We start from the raw sequence: 23,102 nt of genomic DNA, 5'->3' as shown, positions 1-23,102 counted from the left end.
TCAAAGCAACACTTTTAATTCCTGCTACAAGAAGCTAAGAGAACGAATGCACTATAAGCAAATGAGTACTACACTGCACGTACAAATAGGTCATCCCTTCAAATCTGTTGCTGTAGTCAATTCGATGCTGTCATCACAATAACGAAGGCAATTAGTTATCCTATGATTGCACAAATCCAGCAAATACCATATTTTATTTCTGGAATAACGTGCAAAATTATTCATGTGCGAAACTCTAAGGTGTGAATTCCCTTTCATGTAAATTCTTTAAACATTACATGTTTCAAGTTCCAGTTATGCTTCATTTCGTGTGACTAAACAAACGACGATTTGAGCATTTATTTAAGTATGCTTTTGTGATGCTGCGTTTCTGAGCGAAGCGTACTCACGCGCCCCAAAATTGTAGCATACGCATGCTGTAAGATTTCAAAAATTTAACATTTTTCTTTTGCATTTTGTTTTCGTTCAGCATCGGTGTATTAGAGATATTTACCTAGTGTGTTGAATTCCTGGTTGAAGTAGACTTGGGGTCTCAGGAACGGTGCCTCCCACCTGTTGCAAACAAATACACCATTAAAGCTTTTTTTCCATGCCGTTATTTTCCCCAAAGAACTCCTAGACAAAGATCTCGCAGTAATACTGCAAATAGTATAAATACAAGGCTAAGTAAAATATTGCATTTTTCGGAGAGCTGTTCTTGACATTTTTACTCGATTGTGTTTAGTTTCCCCGACAATTTAAGCGACTACGAACGATATAAAGAATATCCTTACGCGTTTCCACCCAAATGCGGGACAACGCCAGATACACTGTGGTCAGCAACGACAGACATATTAATAAAATTTATCGTTTAAGTAGCACATTTCAAAGCCCTAAAACGAAGGCACAGTATGACAGAGGGAGAAAAAAATGTCCGCCCTTTATAATTTGACACATGGCCACCGCATGGGTACATATTAATGAGTCTAAATTAAATACAAAGCATTCCATAAGTGTCGCGTTCTAGCATAGGCTTAAGTTCTAATGTAATTAGTACAAGATGACATGGTTAATTTTTGCTTTCACTGTAGCCAGGGGTTGATAACAATCATTACCCTTATTTTGCGATAATTTTGTTTCGCCATACACACTGTGTTAAAAATATTTACATGGATTTTCTAAACCTCGCGAATGCTCAGAGTATATTATTAACAAATGTTGTTCGGTGAAGACGTTAGCCGCCTTAATATTTAAAAAAATTGTTTGTACGCGTAAGACGCTTGTGAGTTAACGTTTGTGCCAGTTAATTACAGGTCTATACTTGGCGCCCTCAAACACAAAAAATCAACTGCGAGAATCTTGTCCTAATGTAAGTTTTGCCATGGCTTCGCAAATGCGGATGGAGTAAAGATATGCCGATGGCCATAAGCAACTCACTCTGGGCCAATCCAGTCTTCCACAAGCCACTGCCAATAATGGTCGTTCAGCGCTGATCGGGTGTTGTAGTAGCTTTCAAGAACTGCCCCCACTTGCACATCTGGAACCTAAGAAAAAGTTTTCCATATTTAACTCGCGCATCTGACAACATTCACTTGGTTCCTTTATTCATGGGTGTTCTATGCCTATTCGCAATTTGTAAAGTCCTTCAACTTCAACCAAAACTTAAACCAAATAAAGTCGCAGTTTCGCCCGAAAGGCGAAGCATGGAGTGCGATAGCAAATTAGTGGACAGCTATCTGAAGTAAGGATAGTAGCTTTATCGGCCGAGTAAAGTTGTAAACATAGGTATACTAACTAAATTAACAAGTGTGGTGTGACACGAGAACAAGCAAAGTGAACACAACTCACTCGATAACCGCTGAAACTCGCTGTGAAAACGTTGTAGTGAGTAAGCGTGGCAGGAGCAGCGAGCGAATTGACCTTCGTGCCGCCGCTCGCATAAACGCGAACTAAGCCGCGAAAACACAGCGCAGGGAGTAATTACTCTGCCCCCGCCGCCGATGGTTTTCAAGATATAGCTGCCCGGACGGAAGCGCGTGGTGCAGTACACTAGGGAGCCTACATGCAACGCCGTTTGTAGGCTGCCTATAGTACACGGCCTCGCCCCTCCCTACCCTCCCCCGGAGCCTAGCGGCCCGGCGGGCGCTCCCAGGGCGCTCGGGCGGCGCGGAGTAACCCCCCCCCCCCCCCTCTCCCTTACGCTCCCTCCGGAGCGTTGCGCACGACTGACAGACGTCGCGCTTCCTTCCCGCCCTTGCGTGCGCGAGATTGAGACGCCATCAGCCAGCTCCCCCTCGCACGCTTTCACTCGAACATAGAGCATACGGCGCGCGATGACGATTTTATCGCCCGTAATAATTAAGTGTCCAAATAATTGCTATCGCAATAAAATTAGTCGCGTCATTGTCATGCAAGTAATAATTCAGACGCATCCTTCGTGCTACAAGGCTGTGTGTTTAATGCTACCGGAGAAATAAAAAAAAATGTATGTGAAGCCACATGGCGATTCCACCACAGCGCAGTCACTCATAATGGCGTACCTTGTAGGACTAAGCTTATTATCTTATATTTGACAGAGAATTGAAAGCTAAGTTATGCTTGTGTACAAGTGGTGAAGTAGAGTAACAAGAACTAGCTACTTTAACCTCAGTCGCAGGTGACTTTATGCGTTTAATAGGTGCAGTACCTGGATAAAACATAGCTGCACGCACTTATTTAACGCCTCTTGTGTTTATTTTTTGCACATGCCTGGCGGCGAATCCAAAATAAAACATCACCGCCCCTTCCACTCCGCGAATATGGTCGAAAAGCAAAGCTGTGTTAGTTACACCGAGTGTTACGAGTGCTACATGTGCATGTGTTGCACGTGATGCGATTACGTAAACACAAGTAAAGGCAGATCTACAACAAGACATTATATTATATGAAACGTTGCGAGGCGAGAAGAGGCAGCGACTTCAGACGCTGCTTGACGAGTGTCCAGTTCTCTGGTCTAAACCTGCCGAGCCGCCGCCAGAGGCATCGACTGCAGTCACGGACACCACGCGCGTTCGGCGCGAACACAGGGAAACGCGGACGGGGTCGGCAGCAGCTCTACGCGTTATACGAAAGGGCGCGCCGCACAGAAGCATGATCGCCTCTCCTCGCGCCCAGCGCGGCCTCTCATTGGTCGCCCCCTCCCCCAGCACGCGCCCTCTCATTGGTCGCCTCCTCCCGCAGCACGCCTCTCCTCTGCTGGTCACGTGACCTGCGTGACGCCGGACTGACGGCGAAGGGTCGACTAAAAACAGCTCCGCTGTTAAGAAAAGAACATTCATTGTACAGGAATACAGGCCTTTTTATAGCCAGTGCGATAATAGCAGAAAGTTCAGTTGCGCAACAGCAGTGTCAACAGAATATGGTGAACGCAAGCCAAACACGAACAAAACGCTCAATGGACGTACCGGAACAGAAATTGAGTTTACCGAGCCTTGCACGTATGGTAACGACGGTCAGCGCACTTTGTGCAAAAATGTGACATTGGAGCGCAAAATATTATCACTTCACTACTGTCAGTGCGTTTAATTGCTAAGAAATCAGTCCAAATCGCGCACAGCGAAGCGCCGCCGCCGACCGCCCATCCACTCTAACGCGGCGACGGTGCTGCCATCTATATCCCGATGTCGCGGGCAATAGTTTCGCGTTTGCTGAAAATTTCCAGAGTCCTCCACTACGGCGTGCGTCATAATCAGAACTGGTTTCGGCAAGCAAAATCGCAGAAACAAAAAAAGTTCACCGAGCGCCGACAAGTAGATAGCCACGCCAAAATTATTCCTGTATATATTTTGGTTATCTCCTCCATTACTTGGTTTCTCAACCAAACCGACATTTTGTCCGCGTCACATTAATAATGGAGCCAATTCACAACGTATAACCACCCCTATGGTATTCTAAACAAACCCCATATGGAATACACGCTTTAGTATGTCTTCAACAGAGTACCTTTTTCAAACAGACTTTGCCTATAGAAAAGCCATAAAAGTGTTATCAATTATATCGTGGTCGCAGTACATGTCCTTTAGCTGACAGAGTCTACATTTTCCATTCAGTTGGTTAAATAAAGGTCGCAGTTTCACCCGAAAGGTGAAGCATCGATTGCGATAGCAAACTAGTGGACAGCTATACGAAGTAAGGATAATAGTTTCATCGGTTCAAGATACAGCTGCGTGAGCAGGCGCGCGCGGCGTAGAACGCCCCCCCCCCCCCCCCCTTCCCTACCCTCCCACTGGAGCCTTGCGGCCCGGCGGGTGCACGTGGTCGCCCCGAGAAGACACCCCCCCCCCCTTCCTTCCTACCCTCTGTACGAAGCGTTGCGCGTGACTGGAAGACGTGCGCTTCCTTCTCGCTTCCGTCTTTCGCATGCGCGAGATTGAGCCACGATCACCGGCTCACCCTCGCGCGGGCTTTATACGGAACCTCAAGGCGACGGCGACGGCAGAAATGCGCCTGGAATGTCCATATAATTGCAATCGCAATAAAAATATGGGAATGTGCGCTATGAAATAGACCTCGGTAGAGGGCTCTACTTTGGAGGAGCTACTGTAAATTTAAGACTACCTTACGCCGTGGAAGAAATATTAAGAATACACTTAGCATTGTTATATGAATTTAGCTTCTTATTTACAAAAAAAAAAAAAAACTCTACGGGACAGTTATCTTGCCCTGTAGCACGTTCGTAAGGTTATAATGTGAAGATGTCACGTTTCTATCCGTATCTCTGGCAACTTCCAAATACACGCTACACCCGGTTCAACGTACTACGATGATTGGTGAGGTTTAACATCTACAAGTAGCACTAGACGAATTAGTATAGGTCTACGGATATATTTTTCTGTTTGGAGTCTTTTAACATACAGAGGTGAGCAGCCTTGTCTAGAACGCGGTAACTGGCTGGCTCCGGGCCTCTCCGGAGCCAGCCAGCGACGGCTAAGGGTTGTTGCTCGACCGAAACTTCCGAGCACCTACCGTTAGACGTCGGACCCAGCAGCTAGCGTAAGACGTCGCTGGCTCCGGAGAGCCAACAACCTATGCTTGTGACACCAGCGTTTCTAAATTCTGAGCGCCATCTATTTGCGGCTGCCAGTCCAGGAATCGTACAAGTAAGACCTCGCGTTCAAAAGCAGGACGCCATACAAACGGATAGCCTCCGAGTTAAGTACACATTACCTTTCATAATGGAGATTGGGGTAGCAAATTCCTACATCATCTATGCAATACTGTTAATTGAAGTGCAGGTTCCGGTCTACCATTAGCAGCAAGCAGCGCCTGTAATCTTGAATCAGCCATCATAAAGCGGCCTATTCACCTTCATAACATACTGTTCTATATCTGCATTAATTATTTTGTTCTTGTTTACTTGGACAAATATTAATGTCACAGAATAGTCTCCCCGCTGACGAGATGAATCATCATAACGCTGATTGCTGGGCCAGTACATGTGTATGGACGGGGGAAAAGTAGCACTAAATCAGATATTTTCTCTGCGTGCGTCTACTGCTGTGTCCTTCGTTCTATCACTAATATTTTCGCCATGTGATGAACCACTTCAGATGGATTCATTTAAAAGGATTCACTCAAGACACCACAAAGCACAATAACCCACCTAACGTCTAACCAGAACCACCCAACCCAAAGTCGGGCAGTTCTGGTATCGAAAATAAATTTAATCTGGACAGAACGAAAACAAAGGCACCAGTGACTCAGAGGCGGTTGATGAGAAAAAATGTTAGCTTTGTAAGTTGAGCCTATGCACAGTAAGAATACAGTGTTCAAAGCAACGTCACAGTCTGCGAGACTCACCACGTGATAAAAAGCGGAGATGGCGTAGTCGTTCTCCACGAATGAGGGGTAAAGAAAGTAAGGTGTCACGGATATGATCTGAAAGAGCAAGGCAACGAACCGATTAGATATTCCAGGAATGTTGCAGATATGAATCTTGCCCATACTGGTTATTATTTTTCCCTTCCAGGAGTTAAGGAGCCGGAACTGATGAATGAGTCCCAGGCTTTCTGTGGCTTTGGTTAAACCATTTAATCTGCAACATCGGCGCACTTTGGCCATATCTGACCCTTGCGCCACAAAACCCCATACATCACCAACGTGCAATATTGGTAAGTAAGATAAACTCAAATGTCATGTGGTGGAGCGCTCGCTGTTAGAACTTTGTAGCAATATGATATTTTTTAGTATTCAGGTTTACCACTAGAATTCAAAGTGCGACTTAGGCGTCAGGAAGTGGCCATGTCAGCAGTCAGCGAACGAAAACAACTAATGCATGCAATTTTTTTTTATCAACTGTCTTGCGCCAGTTGAAGCAGTGAAAAAGCATTTACACCTCTCGATTAGGAAAAAGAAGGCATATTCATATTAGCTTCTCACGCGAGAACGGCTTGCAAGAAAAAAAATGTAAGCCAATCCTGATGCTGCACATTAGCGAAGCCAACAGGCCAATTACGTGCATTCATTACCACGAATAAGGTTGAATCAAGCCAACACTAAGTTTTCATTATTACACGCTGACTTAAAGCAATTTTGAATGTAAAATACGCATTATGCGCGCGTAAGAAATACGAAGCGTCCGAGTTTGATCAAATAATTACAATCCGCCCGTGTTTCCTCCGCAGCTATTGGCGAAGGAGTGTAAGCTATGGTACCGAAAACGCTTACACGTGCGTGGCTGCTCACCCTCTGCTGTATGACTTGGCTCGACTTGGCATGGATCCAGCGCGACTTTCGCACCACGTCGAGGACGCGCTCGCTGAATAGCGCGTACTTCTTCTTCACCTGCGAAGGTGTAAAGGAAAGGGACCACGCATAAGTGTTCGCAGAAACCGGTGCGAATAAGAGCCCAATGGGATGCCTATACGGGCACTTACCGAGTTCCGAGTTTGTACTGTCTTTTATTTAACTAGGGTCCATCTCTGCGAATGCCGTTAAGAGTGCGCGAATATTGGTAGAACTGCACGTAACCTAGTGGATTTTTACGGTGGAAGCACCGTAAAAGCATTTGAGTGTACGTAGACTTGAGCATTCAGAGATATAGTGTCACAACCGTACGGGGACTATGCACGTAGATTGTAGCTCCATGTTTCCTTCGCATCGTCTCTTCTATATATAGGAAAACGCGGCGCGGTTTCCATCACATTTAATAAATCTCGCGCATTTATTGGTACATGTATCCGTGTAAATGGTTGCTCCATGCTATAATTGAAAAGCACGCATTCAAGTTCCAGTTAGCCAAGGTTGTTCGATCATATGTGAGCGACAACTCTGGTTAGGGAAAGCAGCACGAGGCTGTGCAGGCAATGCCTTTCACAGTGAATACGCCTTATGCGTTAGCACCTTTCTGGCTTACCCATTGACCATAGGTTTGTATACGCGACTTGGTTTTGCCACTTTTGTTACTCATAGTTTTGTATATAGTATAGCAGTATTGTCACTCATAATGTTTGCAGTGTATCATTAACTTGGGAATGTGCTTTGAAGCGGTGATTGCTATTCTTTATAGAGAATTTACATTGTTCACATGAAATCCAATTTTGAATTACGGTGACGTACTACTAGGTGAAGAAAAGATCATCCTACCCCACTGAACTTTGTTGTGCGGTGTATGCAGGCCTTCGAAACATAAGTGATACATCTGCCGAAAGTTGACCATAATTTGCCTGAAGCACTTAATGAGCAAGCTTCACGAGTCCAAAGGTAATGTTTACCTGCTTGTTATCCCAGAACTGTAATTTTGTATTCCAGAAGTACATTGTACCAATTTAACTTAACTGAGCGTACCCATTAAGTGACACCTCAAAATATAGCTTAAAGCCATGGCCCAACATTCTAACCTCAGCTCGCGCCTTTCTTAAGAACGTGCTCTATCGGGAGCCCGCTGTTATCACGTACGTCCTTGCGTAGCGCGCTCGCCTTGCCGACGAGGAACCGTTGCGCGTAGGCGGCTGCCACGGCGTACTGCATGAGGTCAGCCACGCGCTCGTAGCAGGTGCGCCACCTAGGGGGCGCCGCGAACGCACTGGTGCTCCGGCCCTCTTCATCGGCGTTCCTGGACAGGGCCACCAGGGGTCGGAAGGCGTCCGGCAGGAAAGGCGCCATGTGCACAAGGAGACGCCAAGCTGCGTAGTCTGTGATGGCCTTCCTGCGGCCGCCAGTGATTCGCCGAAGCAGGAAGAGAAAAGCTAAGCGGAACATCGAGTCCCGTGTTCCTTCCTGTGCAAGCTTTTACAGCGAAGCTGTATATGGCTAGGGTACGTTTGTTAGCCAGCAGAACCCCCCCCCCCCCCCCCCTCCACAAGGCGAGAGAGTCAGGGCGCGAAATAACCACAATGGAAAGAGAACGTCCGTTTCTTTGGCATCAAAGCGTGGTTTTAGTGGCCACTTCTGTCTGAAACCACGTGTCCGTGACGTAGTTGGCTCCGACGTGGAACCACAAAGGGAAAGAGAATGCTCTCGAATCGAAGCGCGGTTCTAGCGGCCACCTGTGTTTGAAACCACGTGTCTGTGACGTAGTGCCTGTCCGGTAAGGGAATAGAGGTTCACTTTCGTTCTGACGTTGCCGTGGGACGGCCGCGAGTGGCTGGTACGCCCGAGGAACAGCGAATGTACGAGGAACGACGTCGAGAGCAGCGGCGAGAATGTGACCGTCGACGTCGCGCCACCAACGCGGCGGTGAGAACAAGAACGCGCCCGTGCCGCCTAGGCCAACTATCATAGCAGCTTCGCTGGTCAAACACCTTCACAGAGTGGAATGGCCGACGAATTTTTTATAGTATATTATGACGTAGGATGGCGTGCGAGCTGTGCATACATCCGATCTCAAAAGCAAATTAACTGACTAATATACGAAATAAAACCAATAAACGAAAGAACGCAGCTAAAAATTATGGGGAATTGATTCTTATTCGATGGTGGAGGAATTGCTTACCATCTTTATTTACACGGGAACAAAGCTAGAAGCACTCAAGTCGCGGGCGCTTAACTTCCACTAATGAATAATACACGTGCAAATGTTATATTTTCATGACACAAACAATTCAATAGTTATAGGATGCAGTAATTAAGTAGAGGCCTGCTCACAGCAATGGAGCTAGTTTTGCAGGTGCCTATAGGTACTGGAGTATACTACTAATTCAAATTTGGCTTCATTAAAACACTGAGGTAATTCATCATTTACTATAGCTCTGAGAACGAACTTGCGAAAAACAATGAAATACATTTGTACTAATACTAAAGCATGATAAAAATCATACTTTTCCGCTGATGATCTCCACAGGAATTAGGTGAAAAAAACTCAAGTTTTGTGCTTACATTCGAGCTTAAACCAATTTTGGAACACTTTTCTGCTATACTTTTCTGCTATAATACGAGGAGTGCTGTCTCCTTTAAGACAGCACCCCTCGAGGGCCGCTAAACATGTAATTATTGCAGGAGAGCCGCCTAAATCATGCAATTATTACAGAAGGGCCACCTAAACATTGAATTAATATAGCAGGGCCAAATAAACATGTAATTGCTATAGGAGGGGCCGCCTGAAACATGTAATTATTATAGAGTTTATAAACCCAAGAAACCAGCTGCAGGCTATAAGAGGAGCCGTATGGGGCGACGCCGGAATAAGCTCGGCTACTTGCGGACGAAGTTAATTTTGAGCATCCCCACCCCCTCCTCTAAAATAATTCTCTGTCACAGTTTCCTCATAACAATCCGCCCAATTGTCGCGGCGTAAATTTGTGTCCGTATGCCGGAAACACTGACAATGTCTCAAGTTTCCGTTTTTCTTTCTTCCAGGGGCTACCTGAACACCAGGTAGCGCATTCGATTCCCTGTTGTGGCGGCCGCGTTTCAATGAGAAGGAAAATCAAAATCGTTCGTGTGCTTAGGTATAAGAGAACTTGAAAGAACCCCTTAGCCTGAAGCGCTTCATGGGCGTATGCCTTTCATTGTTGCTGCTTGTTCGGCGGTCGACTCTTCAAGCTTCTAGCATGCATGAATAGTTTACCGCGACCTCCTCTATCCCAGAGAATGGGAAATAAATAATAAAGAAAAAATATATATATATGCTGCGTACCTCATCCCCCTAGTGCAGCATTGTAGGAGTAAACTACACATATAATAACTTTAGTTATAAATCCCTCAGACGTGGAGTGCACTGCATAAATGAATGCCCGATTTTTCCGAAAAAAAAAAGCTTTCTGTCCACGTTCTCATTTTTTTTACAAATCTTTTAGAAAAAGGCTGCGGAAAAGTGTATCACTTCATTATAATGTGTCTGAGGAATTTTTAAGAACAGGTGCAGTTTTCTAAAACTTCCGTCTGTTTATATATTGGCTGTCCCAGCTAACGTTAGCCGTGTTGTCCAGCGAACAAAAAAAAAAAAATTGAAAACACAGTGCAAGACACGCTTTTAAGATCTACGGTATTTGGTCGTCACACATGTGCCCACCGAACACCGTATGTCTTAAATATTTGTATCGTGATCCGTGTTTTTTAGATGTTTTTCGTTGAACAACTTGGGGCTAGCGTTAGCTGGGACAAACTAAGCAGCATGCGCATACCTGGAGGCGTTGTTCAGTATGCTGGCCAGACGTGAGAAAAACTCTGGGCTCCCGGAGACGACCTGCGTGTCATTGCTCACGTCCAATAAATCTCCGGCGACGGTCTTCAGAAAAAGCGCCCAGTTCCACTGCAAGCAACACCACAGCTCACGTTTGTCACGCGCGAACACGTAACATAGGCAATATATTGTGGTTTAAAAGTTACAAACAGGGATAAGATGGACTCAGAAAAGCTGGCCTACGTTTCTATGGGTGGCCTCAGGCTCAGTCAACGATAGGCCAACCTATCGAAATGCAGGCTAGCCTTTCTGAGGCACCTTATTCGTGTTTGTAACTTTGATAGTATAAAGTACGCTGCTCCACCTGGCGGCCCCCTTCTTGATGTGTAATACATTGCAGCTTTCTCGCAGTATGTGATGTCAAAGATAACCATCATTAGCTGCTAACAGTTGGCCGTTAAGCGAATCAACTTTTTGGGCGACTGCGTCAAAATGAACCTCATTTAACCATGAAGTCATTGTCGTCCATCTCAATGATCGTACAAAGCTAACAATTATTTAAGTGAATGAATGCACTCGAAAAATAGCTTATTTGTTTATTGGAAATATTATAATATATGGAGCAAGAGTTGTGTTTGCGATTAGGAATGGTAGAGCAGCACGAAAGTAAGACGTAAGACACACGCAGCAGACACACGAGCGCGAGTCAAATTCATCTCCTAATCAACGATGTCCGATTCACAACACAAAATCTGTTTTTGCAAAGGTGTGAAATAATTATGTGTTCAGTAGCCATTCCAGGCATTTCGGCTGATGCACTCCGCCATTTAACGTGGCGTCAAATAACACGAAGAAGACTTAGGTGTATTTAATGTGCCCCCAGCCATAAAGTTCTTTGAGTAGATATTTTAAGAAAAATATCACCGCCCAAACACTCCGTACAGATAGTTAACCAGCGAAGCTGGATTGTGCGGCCCCGGTGTTTAGCAATGGGTTAATCCCGACGGTGTATTAAAGCGTTTCTCAATTATTGGTTACATGTTTGTGCTTCTAGTGGAACGCAAGCGCCAATGGCGGGCAAATGCTGCTAACCACGATGCCGAGCTAACTCCAGATATCGAACGCATGCGACAACGGCGAGCCGAGGAGACGGCGTTGCGGGCAGAGCAGCGTCAACGTGGCAATGGCGGGAACGCGTTCGCTAACGACGTCACTAATGGCGCTGCCAATCGCGTGCGCGCTTGGGTGCGATGTAGAGAACAACGTAACTAACGGCGCAGCCAATGGAGGCCTTTATCGAGACATGTGGCGAACGGTTTTTCGTTTTGTCTAGCCATATACAGCTTTCGCTGTAAAAGCGACATATAGTTCAATACAGTAGATCGCTTACGCTCAAAACATTTATTGCAATTACGTGGACATTCCTGGCGAATTTTGGCTGTCTTCGTCACCGTCGGCGTGGCCGTTGGTGTAGTGGTCCCTAACGATTGCTCGATATGCTAAATAGATGTTACGTGATTGAAGCACCAGAGTTGCTTTAACCTTGGTTTTATGATATCTGTTGATTTATTCGTCAGAATTTCGGCAATTATGGAGCGCAAAGGAAAGTCATGATACGTTTAATTCACGGTGTATACCCTTTTATCCTAAAACCTTAAAAATGCAAAAGAATATTTGGGCTCACAATCTCAAAGTCAATCAGTTTCACTGGTAGCGGTGTCCGTGATCTTTACCAATCCAATATTTCACTAGGCGCTGACTATTGCCGACGCGTCGGTCTCATCCAGCCCTCCAAGGGTTCTGCCTTGCTCTAAAAAGGCGACCACCTAAGGGCTGCCTCGTACCATGTAAGGGGGCTTTTCCCGCTGTCTTCCAATAAATGTTTTACCACCACCATCCAGTCTCCTCTCCTGCAGCGTGCAGGTGTGACTCCTGCAGCCTCTGCAACCTGTAGCCTAGGGAGGACTCTTATGACGCTAACGTTCTTAGTTGATAAACAAATAAAACATCTTTTTTCGTGCGCGAATCGTATACGAACGAAGGAAGAAGGCGAGAGGACAGAGCGCACACTGTTAGTTCTTACTGTGCGCTCTGTCCTGTTGCCTTCTTCGTTACTCCGAACGATTTGCACGATAAAAAGAATTTTTGCTTGTTGTAACAGTGTTGACACTTTGCAATTGAGCAGTGCTAGAGGTCTTAGGCATTGATCAGCGTTGGAGGACGCCCACAAATATCTGCGAATTTGTAGATTAGTGAGAAATATCACCGCGAGGCAACAGCTCAAATTAAGCTGTACTTCGTTCTTTGCCAAATGAGAACAAGATACTTCGCGCATTTCTGTCAGTTAACATATACCCCGCTTAGAATCTGAGACTTCAAGGTATATATATAAAAAATGAAGGACTGCGTTATTTAGCCGCTTAGTGCAAGTGAAGCGCAAGAAAAAAAATCTGAGGGCACCTAAGCACTATTTACGAGTTGTAAATGCGAAATCATTCACGTTCAGTTGAACGCCGCTCAGTGGTCTTTCGGAGTTTTGCGCTGCGAGTAATGTTATCGAGTCTTGCGATTAAATTGGTGCGAGATATTTTTTTGTATAGTTTCTACGTTTGCATGTTGGCTGTAGACCGGAATCATTTGGACGATATTGCTGAGAAATCAAGGACTCCGCATGCCACCGACGTCCTGTGCGACGAGAGACCGAGTAAGCAGCAGCGGCCACAAAGGCTGGCAGGCGCGCCCAGCAGGGAAGCATAGTGGGGGTGACAGAGATACGGACCACGTGCCGGCTTCCGAGGGCGATACGGCGGCAGCCGCACGCGCGCCACACGCGACTGCCTCGCCGACGACAACCCGTCCCGCCACGCAGCGTCGTGTCGCCGTATCTGCTACGTCGAGGTGCCCTGGTGACGTGGTGCCACGTCGATACCCTCTCCCCTCACACAACACCTGGCGCGCTAGCAGCCAGCAGGTGTTCCGTTTCGCCCACTTTGCTCCCTCGAGGCGCGCACGTCTCGTGGCGTCGCAGCCAATGGGAATTTAGGTGCCGTTTCGCTGATACAGACGCCGGCTTTTTTAGCTCGATGGGTCATTTGATGCTTCTGCTTCAAAACCCGGACAGCCGGAGTTTATGCCGTACGTATGTCGTACCCACAAGGCCGAACTTGCACCCTTCTTAGCTGATTACCTTGTGAGACTGCGGCAAGCTGGCAAGATTGACCTTGACGGCGTGCTTCCGCTTCCGTTTCCACGTGAGATCCGTTGCCTGTAAGAACAATTAAGAACAAAAGTATCGCCGCTGATCAATTTGTTATAGTTCAGGCCTGCATCGATTTGACGTGGCCTGACTGCCAAATAAGCTTGATCAATCAAGCTTACGCAGCCATCGTATCAAGAATTCACAGCGTTCTGCTATTACAACAACAACAGAATTCAAAACTTGTTACCTACCAGTTACTCGAAGTACCAGTCTCAAATCAATCATGAATGGGAGTCAGCGTTCGCACTTAGATACCCGATATTCTATTTAGTGTGAAAAGCCTGTATTGAATAATATTACCGAGTTGAACTTTTGGCATATGTTCATTGGAATCCACTCGAATATATTATTATTCAAATGACCTAGTATAAAGAGCTAAGGATGTCTTTTTCATGGTGTTGCATAAATTTAGATGGTTCACGCGTCATTGTGTACACCATGGGCAGCATTACCCACGCATATGTTGCTACACCTGTTAAATTAATCTACGTCTACAGTCAAGGCGTTTTTGTTTTCCTAAAATAATACGAAGAGCACCAGTCGCTCACCATGACGAGTTGTATCTCCATTTGCAACACGTTGTTCGGTATGTTCTCGTCGCTGTCCCGGAAGACGTGCATCATGTTGGTCACTAGCAGGCGGTATTTCTCCAGCACGTTCATTTCCAGGAGCATCGCCTTCGACAACAGTGTGCGCGGCTCGTCGAACTGAGAAGTATGAGCAAAAATAACCGAAATACATACAAAGTTTCAGGAGGCAGAGGCACTATTTTTTTCTTAGTGTACATCTTACGCCACGCATTCTTCCTGTTACTGAGCGTTTTAATAATTCACTCATGTATTTTTTAGCGAATCCTTTCTTAATATATGCGCATGATATTGTTGCTCTGGTTTTTCTGTCAGTTACAGTTCAGAAGCCATATTCAGAAAACGTTTCATTAGTAACTGCTGGTTATTTTTTGGCCAGCCCCCTTCGCAATCATATGATCAATACGACGATTGCCTGGCATACGCTCTTATAAGAGCGTATGCCAGCGTAAATTGTTTTATTGCGATACTGCAGGCGCATTTCTGCGTCGTCATCGGCGTCGGCGTGATGTTCCGTATAAAGTCCATAATCCCCGCGCGCCGTATGCTGTATGTGTGAGTGAAAGTGTACGAGGGTGAGCCGACGATGCCGGCTCAATATCGCGCGCGCAGGGGAGGAAGCGCGCCGTCTTCGGTCGCGCGCAAGACACCAGGGGGATGGGTGGAAGGAGGGCGGGGGGTCGTTATAATCCTACGCTGGCTCGACACTTCACCGGTCGACCCATCCGTCAACTCTGGAAACTGGAAAACATAACCACCAGTGGCGTAGCCAAGGGGGGGGTTGGGGGGGTTCAAACCCCCCCCCCCCCCGAAATTTTTTGCAACCCCCCCCCCCCACTAACCCACCCTTTTTTCTCGTCGCTTCGCGCTGACATCTTTCAAGAAACCGGTGCTACTTTCACACTTTGATTCCTGGGCGCTTCCGTTTGGGTTGGTAATTTACAGCGAATCATGTCTGCATATGGAAAAAAACTGTCACGGTGTTTGTCAAGGCCTTGACACTCTGTGAGGTTTTGGGCGCGAATGTGGCGGCCGCATTCTGAAACAACAAATGCGCAACAAATGCGCAACAAATGAAGCAACAAATGTGGCAGCCGCATTTTAGATGAAGGCGAAAATGCTCGAGGCCCGTTTACGTAGATTTAGGTGCACGTTAAAGTCCCCAGGTGGTCGAAATTTCCGGTATACATTTCCGCCGCTTCCCTTCAGGTGCCGGTTAGGCCGCGTTCGCGTAGGAACTTGGTCTCGAAGCTGTCGGAAGCGGCAAAATCTTGCAAAAATCCGCCCGCCTAGGCGGCAAAGCAGGCAGAAAAACAGGCGGGGAGCCAAATTGGTCTCGGGCCGATTTTTTCGCCATGGCGAAGCGGAAACGCGGCGGAAAGTCGTTCTGCTCGGCCGGAAGCTACACTAGCATGTAAACTTCCTGTCGTAACATTGAACATGGCACCAAAAGTGTAGGCTGTAATGCTGATCGACGCGATCAAGAACCACCCCTTCCTCTACGACAACAGTGGCACTCAAACGTACTGTCAGCAATACTCGCGATAGTATTCAACGTCGCGTGACAGGAGGTACGGCAACGAAGCCTCGGCGTGACCCAACTTCTTACACTTTTGCAAAGCCAGGCGAACCCACCACTGCCGTTTCCGAGGTTTTCTTGTCCTCCGTTTATTCATTGTCGATTTCAAGAAAACAAGTAGGTAGAAGTATAAAAGCTATTGTCTTCCACTTCCATGGAAGACAATAGTTAGGCAGATTCCTCGTTGGCGCTCCATAATTCTCCTCGCACGTGCACGGTATGTTGCAGAAGTCGCAGGGTGCTTTTCTCGTCGCGACGATAGATTGGGAGCGTAGGTCTCACGTAGGACGCGCAGGCTTCGGCGAGCCTCAACACAAGGGCCAGCCCGGGTTTTAGTTTTGGTGTTCCCGTTGCCGCTTTCGTGTCCTGGAGGCGCCGAAAATAATACGAAATGATGAAATGTTATTACAACTTGTAAATAAAAGCTATTAAAGAAATATAATCACGCCTATAGGCAGCAACCTGTGATACAGCGCTACCGCGCCCGTGTGAGGAGAATTACAGAACGCCAACGAGGAACTTACCGAAGGTCGCAGATGACACGCGAAATTGCGCAAGATGATCACTTTTGATGACGGGTGGGTCAGTGAATGAACATACCGCTCGAAATAATGCGATAATGAGCGCCACCACGCCGACAAACGTACGCAGACTAGATGGATGTGGACGAAAGCGGCAGCGCGGCCGCGGTGGTAGCAAAACAAATGTGAACTTGGACATGCGCGGAAAAGATTTTCCGGCCGCTTTGGCCTCTCCACCCGCTTGCCGCTTCCCAAATGTGAACGTAGCCATAGTCTGCAGCGCAAGACGTCTCACGTTTGCGATTGCGCCCATACGGAAGGCTGGTAGTTACTGTTGTGTTGCTGAATCCCAAACCAGCAATTACGAAAGGCTGGTAGTTGCTGTTGTGTTGTGGAATCCCAAACCAGCAATGTACACACGAAAGGGTTGATGCCAGCAGTGAAATTCCACTGACTCGCAACAGAATGCACGAAACAGACAGCCGACAAGCATGGATTACTGCTGTGCGCAGTACAGCGTAAGTAAACTGTTGTTGCAGGCGCTGACAGTTCTCGCCGGAGTTCACGCGTCCTGAGAAATTGATTATGTGCACTATGCACTGAACGAGACCGGAGTTCATTCCTGCATCACTAGTACACCAATCAATCGAGATTCTGTGAGGTACAAGGCCACTTTCTGTTTGCACCGGCCTAAGAGAAGCAGAAATGACTCGCACGCACTACTTAAGATGCGTACACATGCCATAACTATGCAGTGCGGTGAAATATTCTGTACAATTCTGAATCTGTTGACGTAAAGGCAAATGACGGCTGCACGCTCGCACACAGCGGAAGACACAGCGGCCCATGCACTTGCCGCAGGAAATGCAAGGCGACGAAAGCTTCGTAAAAAAAAAAAAAAAAAAGCATTACTCGTTTTTGCGCGTATTTAAGTTTTCTAGCGCAAAGACGCAGCGAACAAGCTATTGCTATGGGAGTAGGTATAGCCTGGTAACACGTGCATTTTCACATGTATAGCCGTCCTTGACCTGTGAAACGCACTTCGCCCCGACGAGGACGACACCATCTACGCTTAACGGAGATTAACAATTAATGATGTCTTCTCCGATCGGGCGGGTCGTCTCAATGATGCGTTTTCGAAGACTGGTCCATCCAGTGGCGCGATGAGAGACGGTTGCTCCAAACGCCCACTGTACCTGTCGTACTTACTGTATTTTAGTGAGCTTACATTACTTTTTACTTAATTTCTTCACAAGCACACAGTGCCACACACACACGCGAGGGGGGGGGGGGGGGGGGGGTCCCATGTCTTTGATATACATGCATAGAGTGTGCTTAAACTACCGATACTTATTATCGATCACGTCACGTAGTGGAAAGCAGACGCTTGCCTCCCCCCCCCCCCCCCCCCCCCCCGGTCGGGCCGATGAACCCCCCTGAAAAAATTTCTGGCTACGCCCCTGATAACCACCGCTCGATTAAGCTGTCTAAGCAGTTTCAAGTTGAAGCAGTTTCTGAGTTACAATGTTGCAAAGGGGCACACTCAGCGTGTACCCGCATGCACTGCGGCTGGGGGAGATGTGTTTCTTCATCAACAACTCATCGCAGGAATCACAGATGACCGTTTCTGAGGTTTCGGTGTCTACTAACTCATCCGAGGATGCCATCGTCGTTTCAGACTCGGAGGAGCCGAGGAAGAGCTTCCGAGTGCAGGCTCGTTTTTGAATACTAGGGACACAGACTGTTCAACCAGCTAACTTTCATTGTTTCGTGTCACAAGCGGACACGTGCACACTCACGTGGATCATACGTCTGGAGACGTCCTTGGGATGCACGGAGACGGTGGTTGAAAAGAAGGCCTGCAGCCGCAGCCGTCGGGTCAGTTCACCCACAAGCAGCGCCGGTTCGGGTGGCTTCGGGTTCGAGTGCGGCCATCCGGAAAGACCGTGCCGATCCAGCAAGCGGGCGAACGGAGCCACGCCTAGGCGGTTCAGCTGGCCTGTTTTAAAAGGAGCTCATCACGAAATGAAGGTTTGCATTCTTTACACTACCAGTCTTTTGATGTCCAAATATTTGCTCTGAGCTAAATTAATTACTGGAATCATATAGGAAAGCGTAATTGCATTCACAGCGTTTAAGAAGGGATATGTACAATTATTTCTTAGCGGACCGTGAATTTGTCATAAGCTTCGCATTTCTGATAATGGAAAGTAGGAATGCAAGTGGATGAAAGCAACTGCCCACTATTGATAGCCGACATAACATCCTCAGCATGACACTTGTTGAGCTCTAAATCGGTGTAGCTCTAACAGTAGGAATACACTGATGGTTGACCCGCTTTCGACTTTACAAATACATACATACATACATACATACATACATACATACATACATACATACATACATACATACATACATACATACATACATACATACATACATACATACATACATACACTACATACATACATACATACATACATACATACATACATACATACATACATACATACATACATACATACATACATACATACATACTACTACATACATACATACATACATACATACATACATACATACATACATACATACATACATACATACATACATACATACATACATAACATACATACATACATACATACATACATACATACATACATACATACATACATACATACATACATACATACATACATACATACATACATACATACATACATACATACATACATACATACATACATACATACATACATACATACATACATACATACATACATACATACATATACATATATAGTCGCACTGGTCAGTGTCACTCAGGTCCGTTGCGGCTGAATGATCAGAACAGCTTTTTTGCATTTTGTTATTACTCAGCACAACATATTAGGCTAAATTGAGTGAGTGAGCGATCATAAAACTGAGACATATGTTTTCTTGCCTGATTTGGTGATTTGGTGCTCAGCATTTACGCAAGATTCGTTATGATCGACCCTTTCTTTTTCATCTATGACGGAAGCCATTGTGGCTAATACATTTTCTCTAGGCTCGCACTAGGCCTACAGTGGGGCCGGTAGCAACAGGCACGAGTACGTGAAATTTCAAAGTGATCGACAGCAACTGCTGGCCCCAGATCCCGGAAATTAGCATCTGGCGATGCTACTGGTAACAGATGAAGAAACCTAGCCCGTAACATCTGTACCCAAGCTTATATCAGCATACATAATTTGCTATAAATGTTTATAATATCACCCCAGTACTTACGCCTATCAATGCAGCCTGCAAGAAGAGCAGCAGCCTTCTGGTTGGGCGTCTGGAGCTCTTCCGGGAGCAGTGTCGCGTTCAGTATGCCTACAGAAAAGAGAACGTGAAGTGACGGCGTAATATAATTTACTTTCTGCAAGGTATATTAGGTAGCATTGCTGAATGGCACATAAGTAGATTGTTTCCCTAATAGATTAAGCTTTCGAAAGGCTCACATATAGCTCCCACGGGTGCTTAATAACCCGTGCTTAAGAGGCTATGACCTCTCTTCGCTAGTTTTTTATGCCAACTGCGCCATCCGCACCTTTCTACTTGTTGTCTAACAAATTACTTGGCGTAGACAAAGATAGCAACGTATTATATACCTGAGCATCAGTTTCACTCGGCCGGCCATCTTCATATAAGCGGAGACAACAAATTGTGCCCAAAAAATTCAGCGCTGAACGGCGCCCAAATCTACGAACGATAATTTTCGGGTGTTAGAAACTTATGACAGTGGCGGAGATGGGCTTCTGGTTGTCTATCAGGATATCTTTGGACCACTATGATAACCCTTTAAGGAATTTGGGAGGTATTTGCAAGGCTTGTCATTCGAACAATCTCTCTTTAATTGGTCGACAGACTTCGGTAATACTACGTTCCCTGGAATGACGGTCAAGATATGTTTTTCTGCGAATATTAAATTGGTAGGACAAGCGTACACAATTTCGGCAATTATTTTCCTTTTATCCCCTTTCCCTATTATAGTTCCGCTGGCAGACTATGCGCATGAAAAAAAAAAAAACAGCCCGCGATTACGACCGCTAAAGTCATATTCTCACAACGATGGCCGCGCTAGAGCAATTCATAACAACATTGGTGCTAGTGATCCACGAGAGCAAACATACTACCGAACGCCGGTCGGCCAATGAATAACCGTTTTCCTCAACGAAGCTTTTTGCATACGTCGTCTAAGAAGCGCTAATAAAAAAAAATTACGGGGTTGAACGTGCCAGAACCACTATCTGATTATGAGGCACGTCGTAGAGGGGGACTCCATAGTAATTTGGACCGCCTGGGGTTCTTTAACGTGCACCTAAATATAAGTACACGGGTGTTTTCGTATTTCACCCCCATCGAAATGCGGCCGCCGTGGCCGGGATTTGATCCCGCGACCTCATGCTTAGTAGTTCAACACCACAGCCACTAAGCAACCACGGTGAGTAGCGATAAGCATCCTACAGCCAAACGCATCGTTAGGTGGGACACGTGTACTCACTGAGCACGTCCATGTCGAGCGCCCGCCTAAGCACGGTGAACAGGGACCGCTCGTCACTGTAGTTTGGCACGTGGTGGCGTCCCTTCCAACGTGAGCAGGCGTATTTGTAGAAATCGTCGCAAGGGTTCAGCGACCAGTCCACGCTCGCGTTCAGGAAGCGTGCTGCACATTCGCGGCACATTTGGGCCGCTATACACCAGGGATCTCCCGAAGCAGAGAGTGGTACGTAACGTCGCTTAATAGCACTAATAATATAGATTAAGCAATTATACAGTGCTGAACACGCACAAGTATTCGTGTGTGTGTGGTCTATAAAATACTGCAGATGTCTTCTTCTAAGTCTACACAGCGTCTGTACATAGTCGGTGGGCTAACCGCTTCACTAAAAGCAAACATTCGGGAGTGTATGGAGAACAAAGAGACCAGAAAAAAAAATGCAGTGGTACTGACTGCTGCAGGTGGACCCTTGATAAATTCAAAGAAGCATAAATGAGTCTACATGGATCTATAAACCTTTTATATTTTGAGAGAATTGAGAGCAGAGGTACGCCAACTGTTTTCGTGAGGTCGAAAGCACAGGCGCAAATCTGTTAGGAACAAGATTGACAGTATAACTCGAACGCCGACGGTAAGCTCACACGTAGCGTATGAAAAATGTACACATTCTGTTTTACTGCTCTTGCTTTCCTGACAGGCTGAAAGCTTTCGTAATAGCTGAAGGCCTATTTGCAAAGATAAAAAACTCGTTTCGCCTCACCTTCGTATTCACATTGCTTGGCGTCGCAGAACAACATTCGCTCGGACGCGTGGCTCAGCACTGCGGCGAAAAAAAAAAGATATCGTTATAGCATGCTTGCACCCTGACGTGCTTGCCACGTTGTAGGTGTAACCTGGGCGTGTCAGTACATGTGCTTAGCACTGCCTATTTACGCGTACATTGGGAACTTTAATTATTTTAACTGATAGTTTGCGTATTAGTTCGGACAGTGATGGCCGAAACGTGATAGCCGAAATCGAATAGTGATCTCCCATATAATAGGCTGCATTCTTGTACATGATGGAAATATTTCAGCATCGCAACTTTTACGCAGACCGTAGTCAAAGTTGATAGACCCAAAAGTGCTTACACTTTAGTCGCAGAATGGTTTAAGTTTTCTTTTCATGACAGCAATATTGACCGAACAGAATACTTAGTACTTTTTACCTTCACGCTAATCAATTACCGCTCGTGGTACCGTACCAGTAAAAATATTTTATGAAAAACATTCAATATTCATGAAGGCCGATGTGTTTACCACCGAATACGGCACACTTTCATGAGCATGCAGCAAGTGAAAAAGTTCCATAAATACATCAAAGTGTCGCGTAAAAAATACCGGTTTCTAAAGTGATACTTGTACTGAAAGCTTCAACGTGGCAGGTGCGTAAGTTTTCAAAGCCTTACAATCGTTTCTTTTTTTTTGCTCTCATGTCGCACACAAGCAAGAGTCACTCATTTATAATAAAATTATTCTTGACGGAGAGATGAACAGAACATGTAGAAATACAGTAGGGCACAAGCAATAAATATCGCTGGGTTAAACGTGCTTCCACACAAAAAAAATAATAATAATAATAAGATTGTTCGGTTGTTTTGCAGTTTCTGAACATTTTTCCTACATTGCCAAAGTAGCAGTAGGAATCACGTGCAGTAGATGTAATAAAATAATCTAGATATTTCAACAAGGTAACTACGCGAAATATGAATCAAGATTATGGCAAACTAAAATATCCCCATCCATTTTATTAGCCGTACCCTGGCGGATACAGGTGACTACTTTAACCGAAGAACCCGAGCCAAAGCTGCCGTAGCTTTATCATACTTGTCCAGCGCGTATTTATACAGTAGACAGGATTCTTCCAATATAGGTATTATTAAGGCCAGTCACGCAGATGTACACCCGTGAGCGAAAGTATACGGACCACAGGGTCCCCGAAAAATGGGAATTTCTTCGTAATTAACAAGCATAAACTGGCATTGATGATTACACTGAAAAGTTCGCAGTTTCA

At 45.9% G+C, this 23,102-nt stretch overlaps 1 protein-coding gene across 1 annotated transcript in view; it reads right to left on the bottom strand.

The window, feature by feature from the left end:
* Positions 1 to 23,102, bottom strand: part of LOC119457566 (membrane metallo-endopeptidase-like 1) — a 38,617-nt gene that overhangs the window by 10,096 nt on the left and 5,419 nt on the right. Inside the window, exons 5-16 of the mRNA XM_037719173.2 lie at positions 21,811 to 21,870; positions 21,054 to 21,215; positions 19,796 to 19,882; positions 18,325 to 18,524; positions 14,387 to 14,545; positions 13,767 to 13,844; positions 10,581 to 10,708; positions 7,915 to 8,164; positions 6,703 to 6,801; positions 5,818 to 5,895; positions 1,417 to 1,523; positions 494 to 552 (exon numbers count right to left, since the gene is read on the bottom strand). Coding sequence (XP_037575101.1) covers positions 494 to 552; positions 1,417 to 1,523; positions 5,818 to 5,895; positions 6,703 to 6,801; positions 7,915 to 8,164; positions 10,581 to 10,708; positions 13,767 to 13,844; positions 14,387 to 14,545; positions 18,325 to 18,524; positions 19,796 to 19,882; positions 21,054 to 21,215; positions 21,811 to 21,870 — 1,467 coding nt within the window. The remainder of the gene's footprint in view (positions 1 to 493; positions 553 to 1,416; positions 1,524 to 5,817; positions 5,896 to 6,702; positions 6,802 to 7,914; positions 8,165 to 10,580; positions 10,709 to 13,766; positions 13,845 to 14,386; positions 14,546 to 18,324; positions 18,525 to 19,795; positions 19,883 to 21,053; positions 21,216 to 21,810; positions 21,871 to 23,102) is intronic.

This window comes from Dermacentor silvarum, chromosome 7, assembly GCF_013339745.2.
Source record: "Dermacentor silvarum isolate Dsil-2018 chromosome 7, BIME_Dsil_1.4, whole genome shotgun sequence".
Lineage (NCBI taxonomy): Eukaryota > Metazoa > Arthropoda > Arachnida > Ixodida > Ixodidae > Dermacentor > Dermacentor silvarum.
Note: the sequence above shows the minus strand (reverse complement) of the source record. Positions and strands in the feature narration are given on the sequence as shown.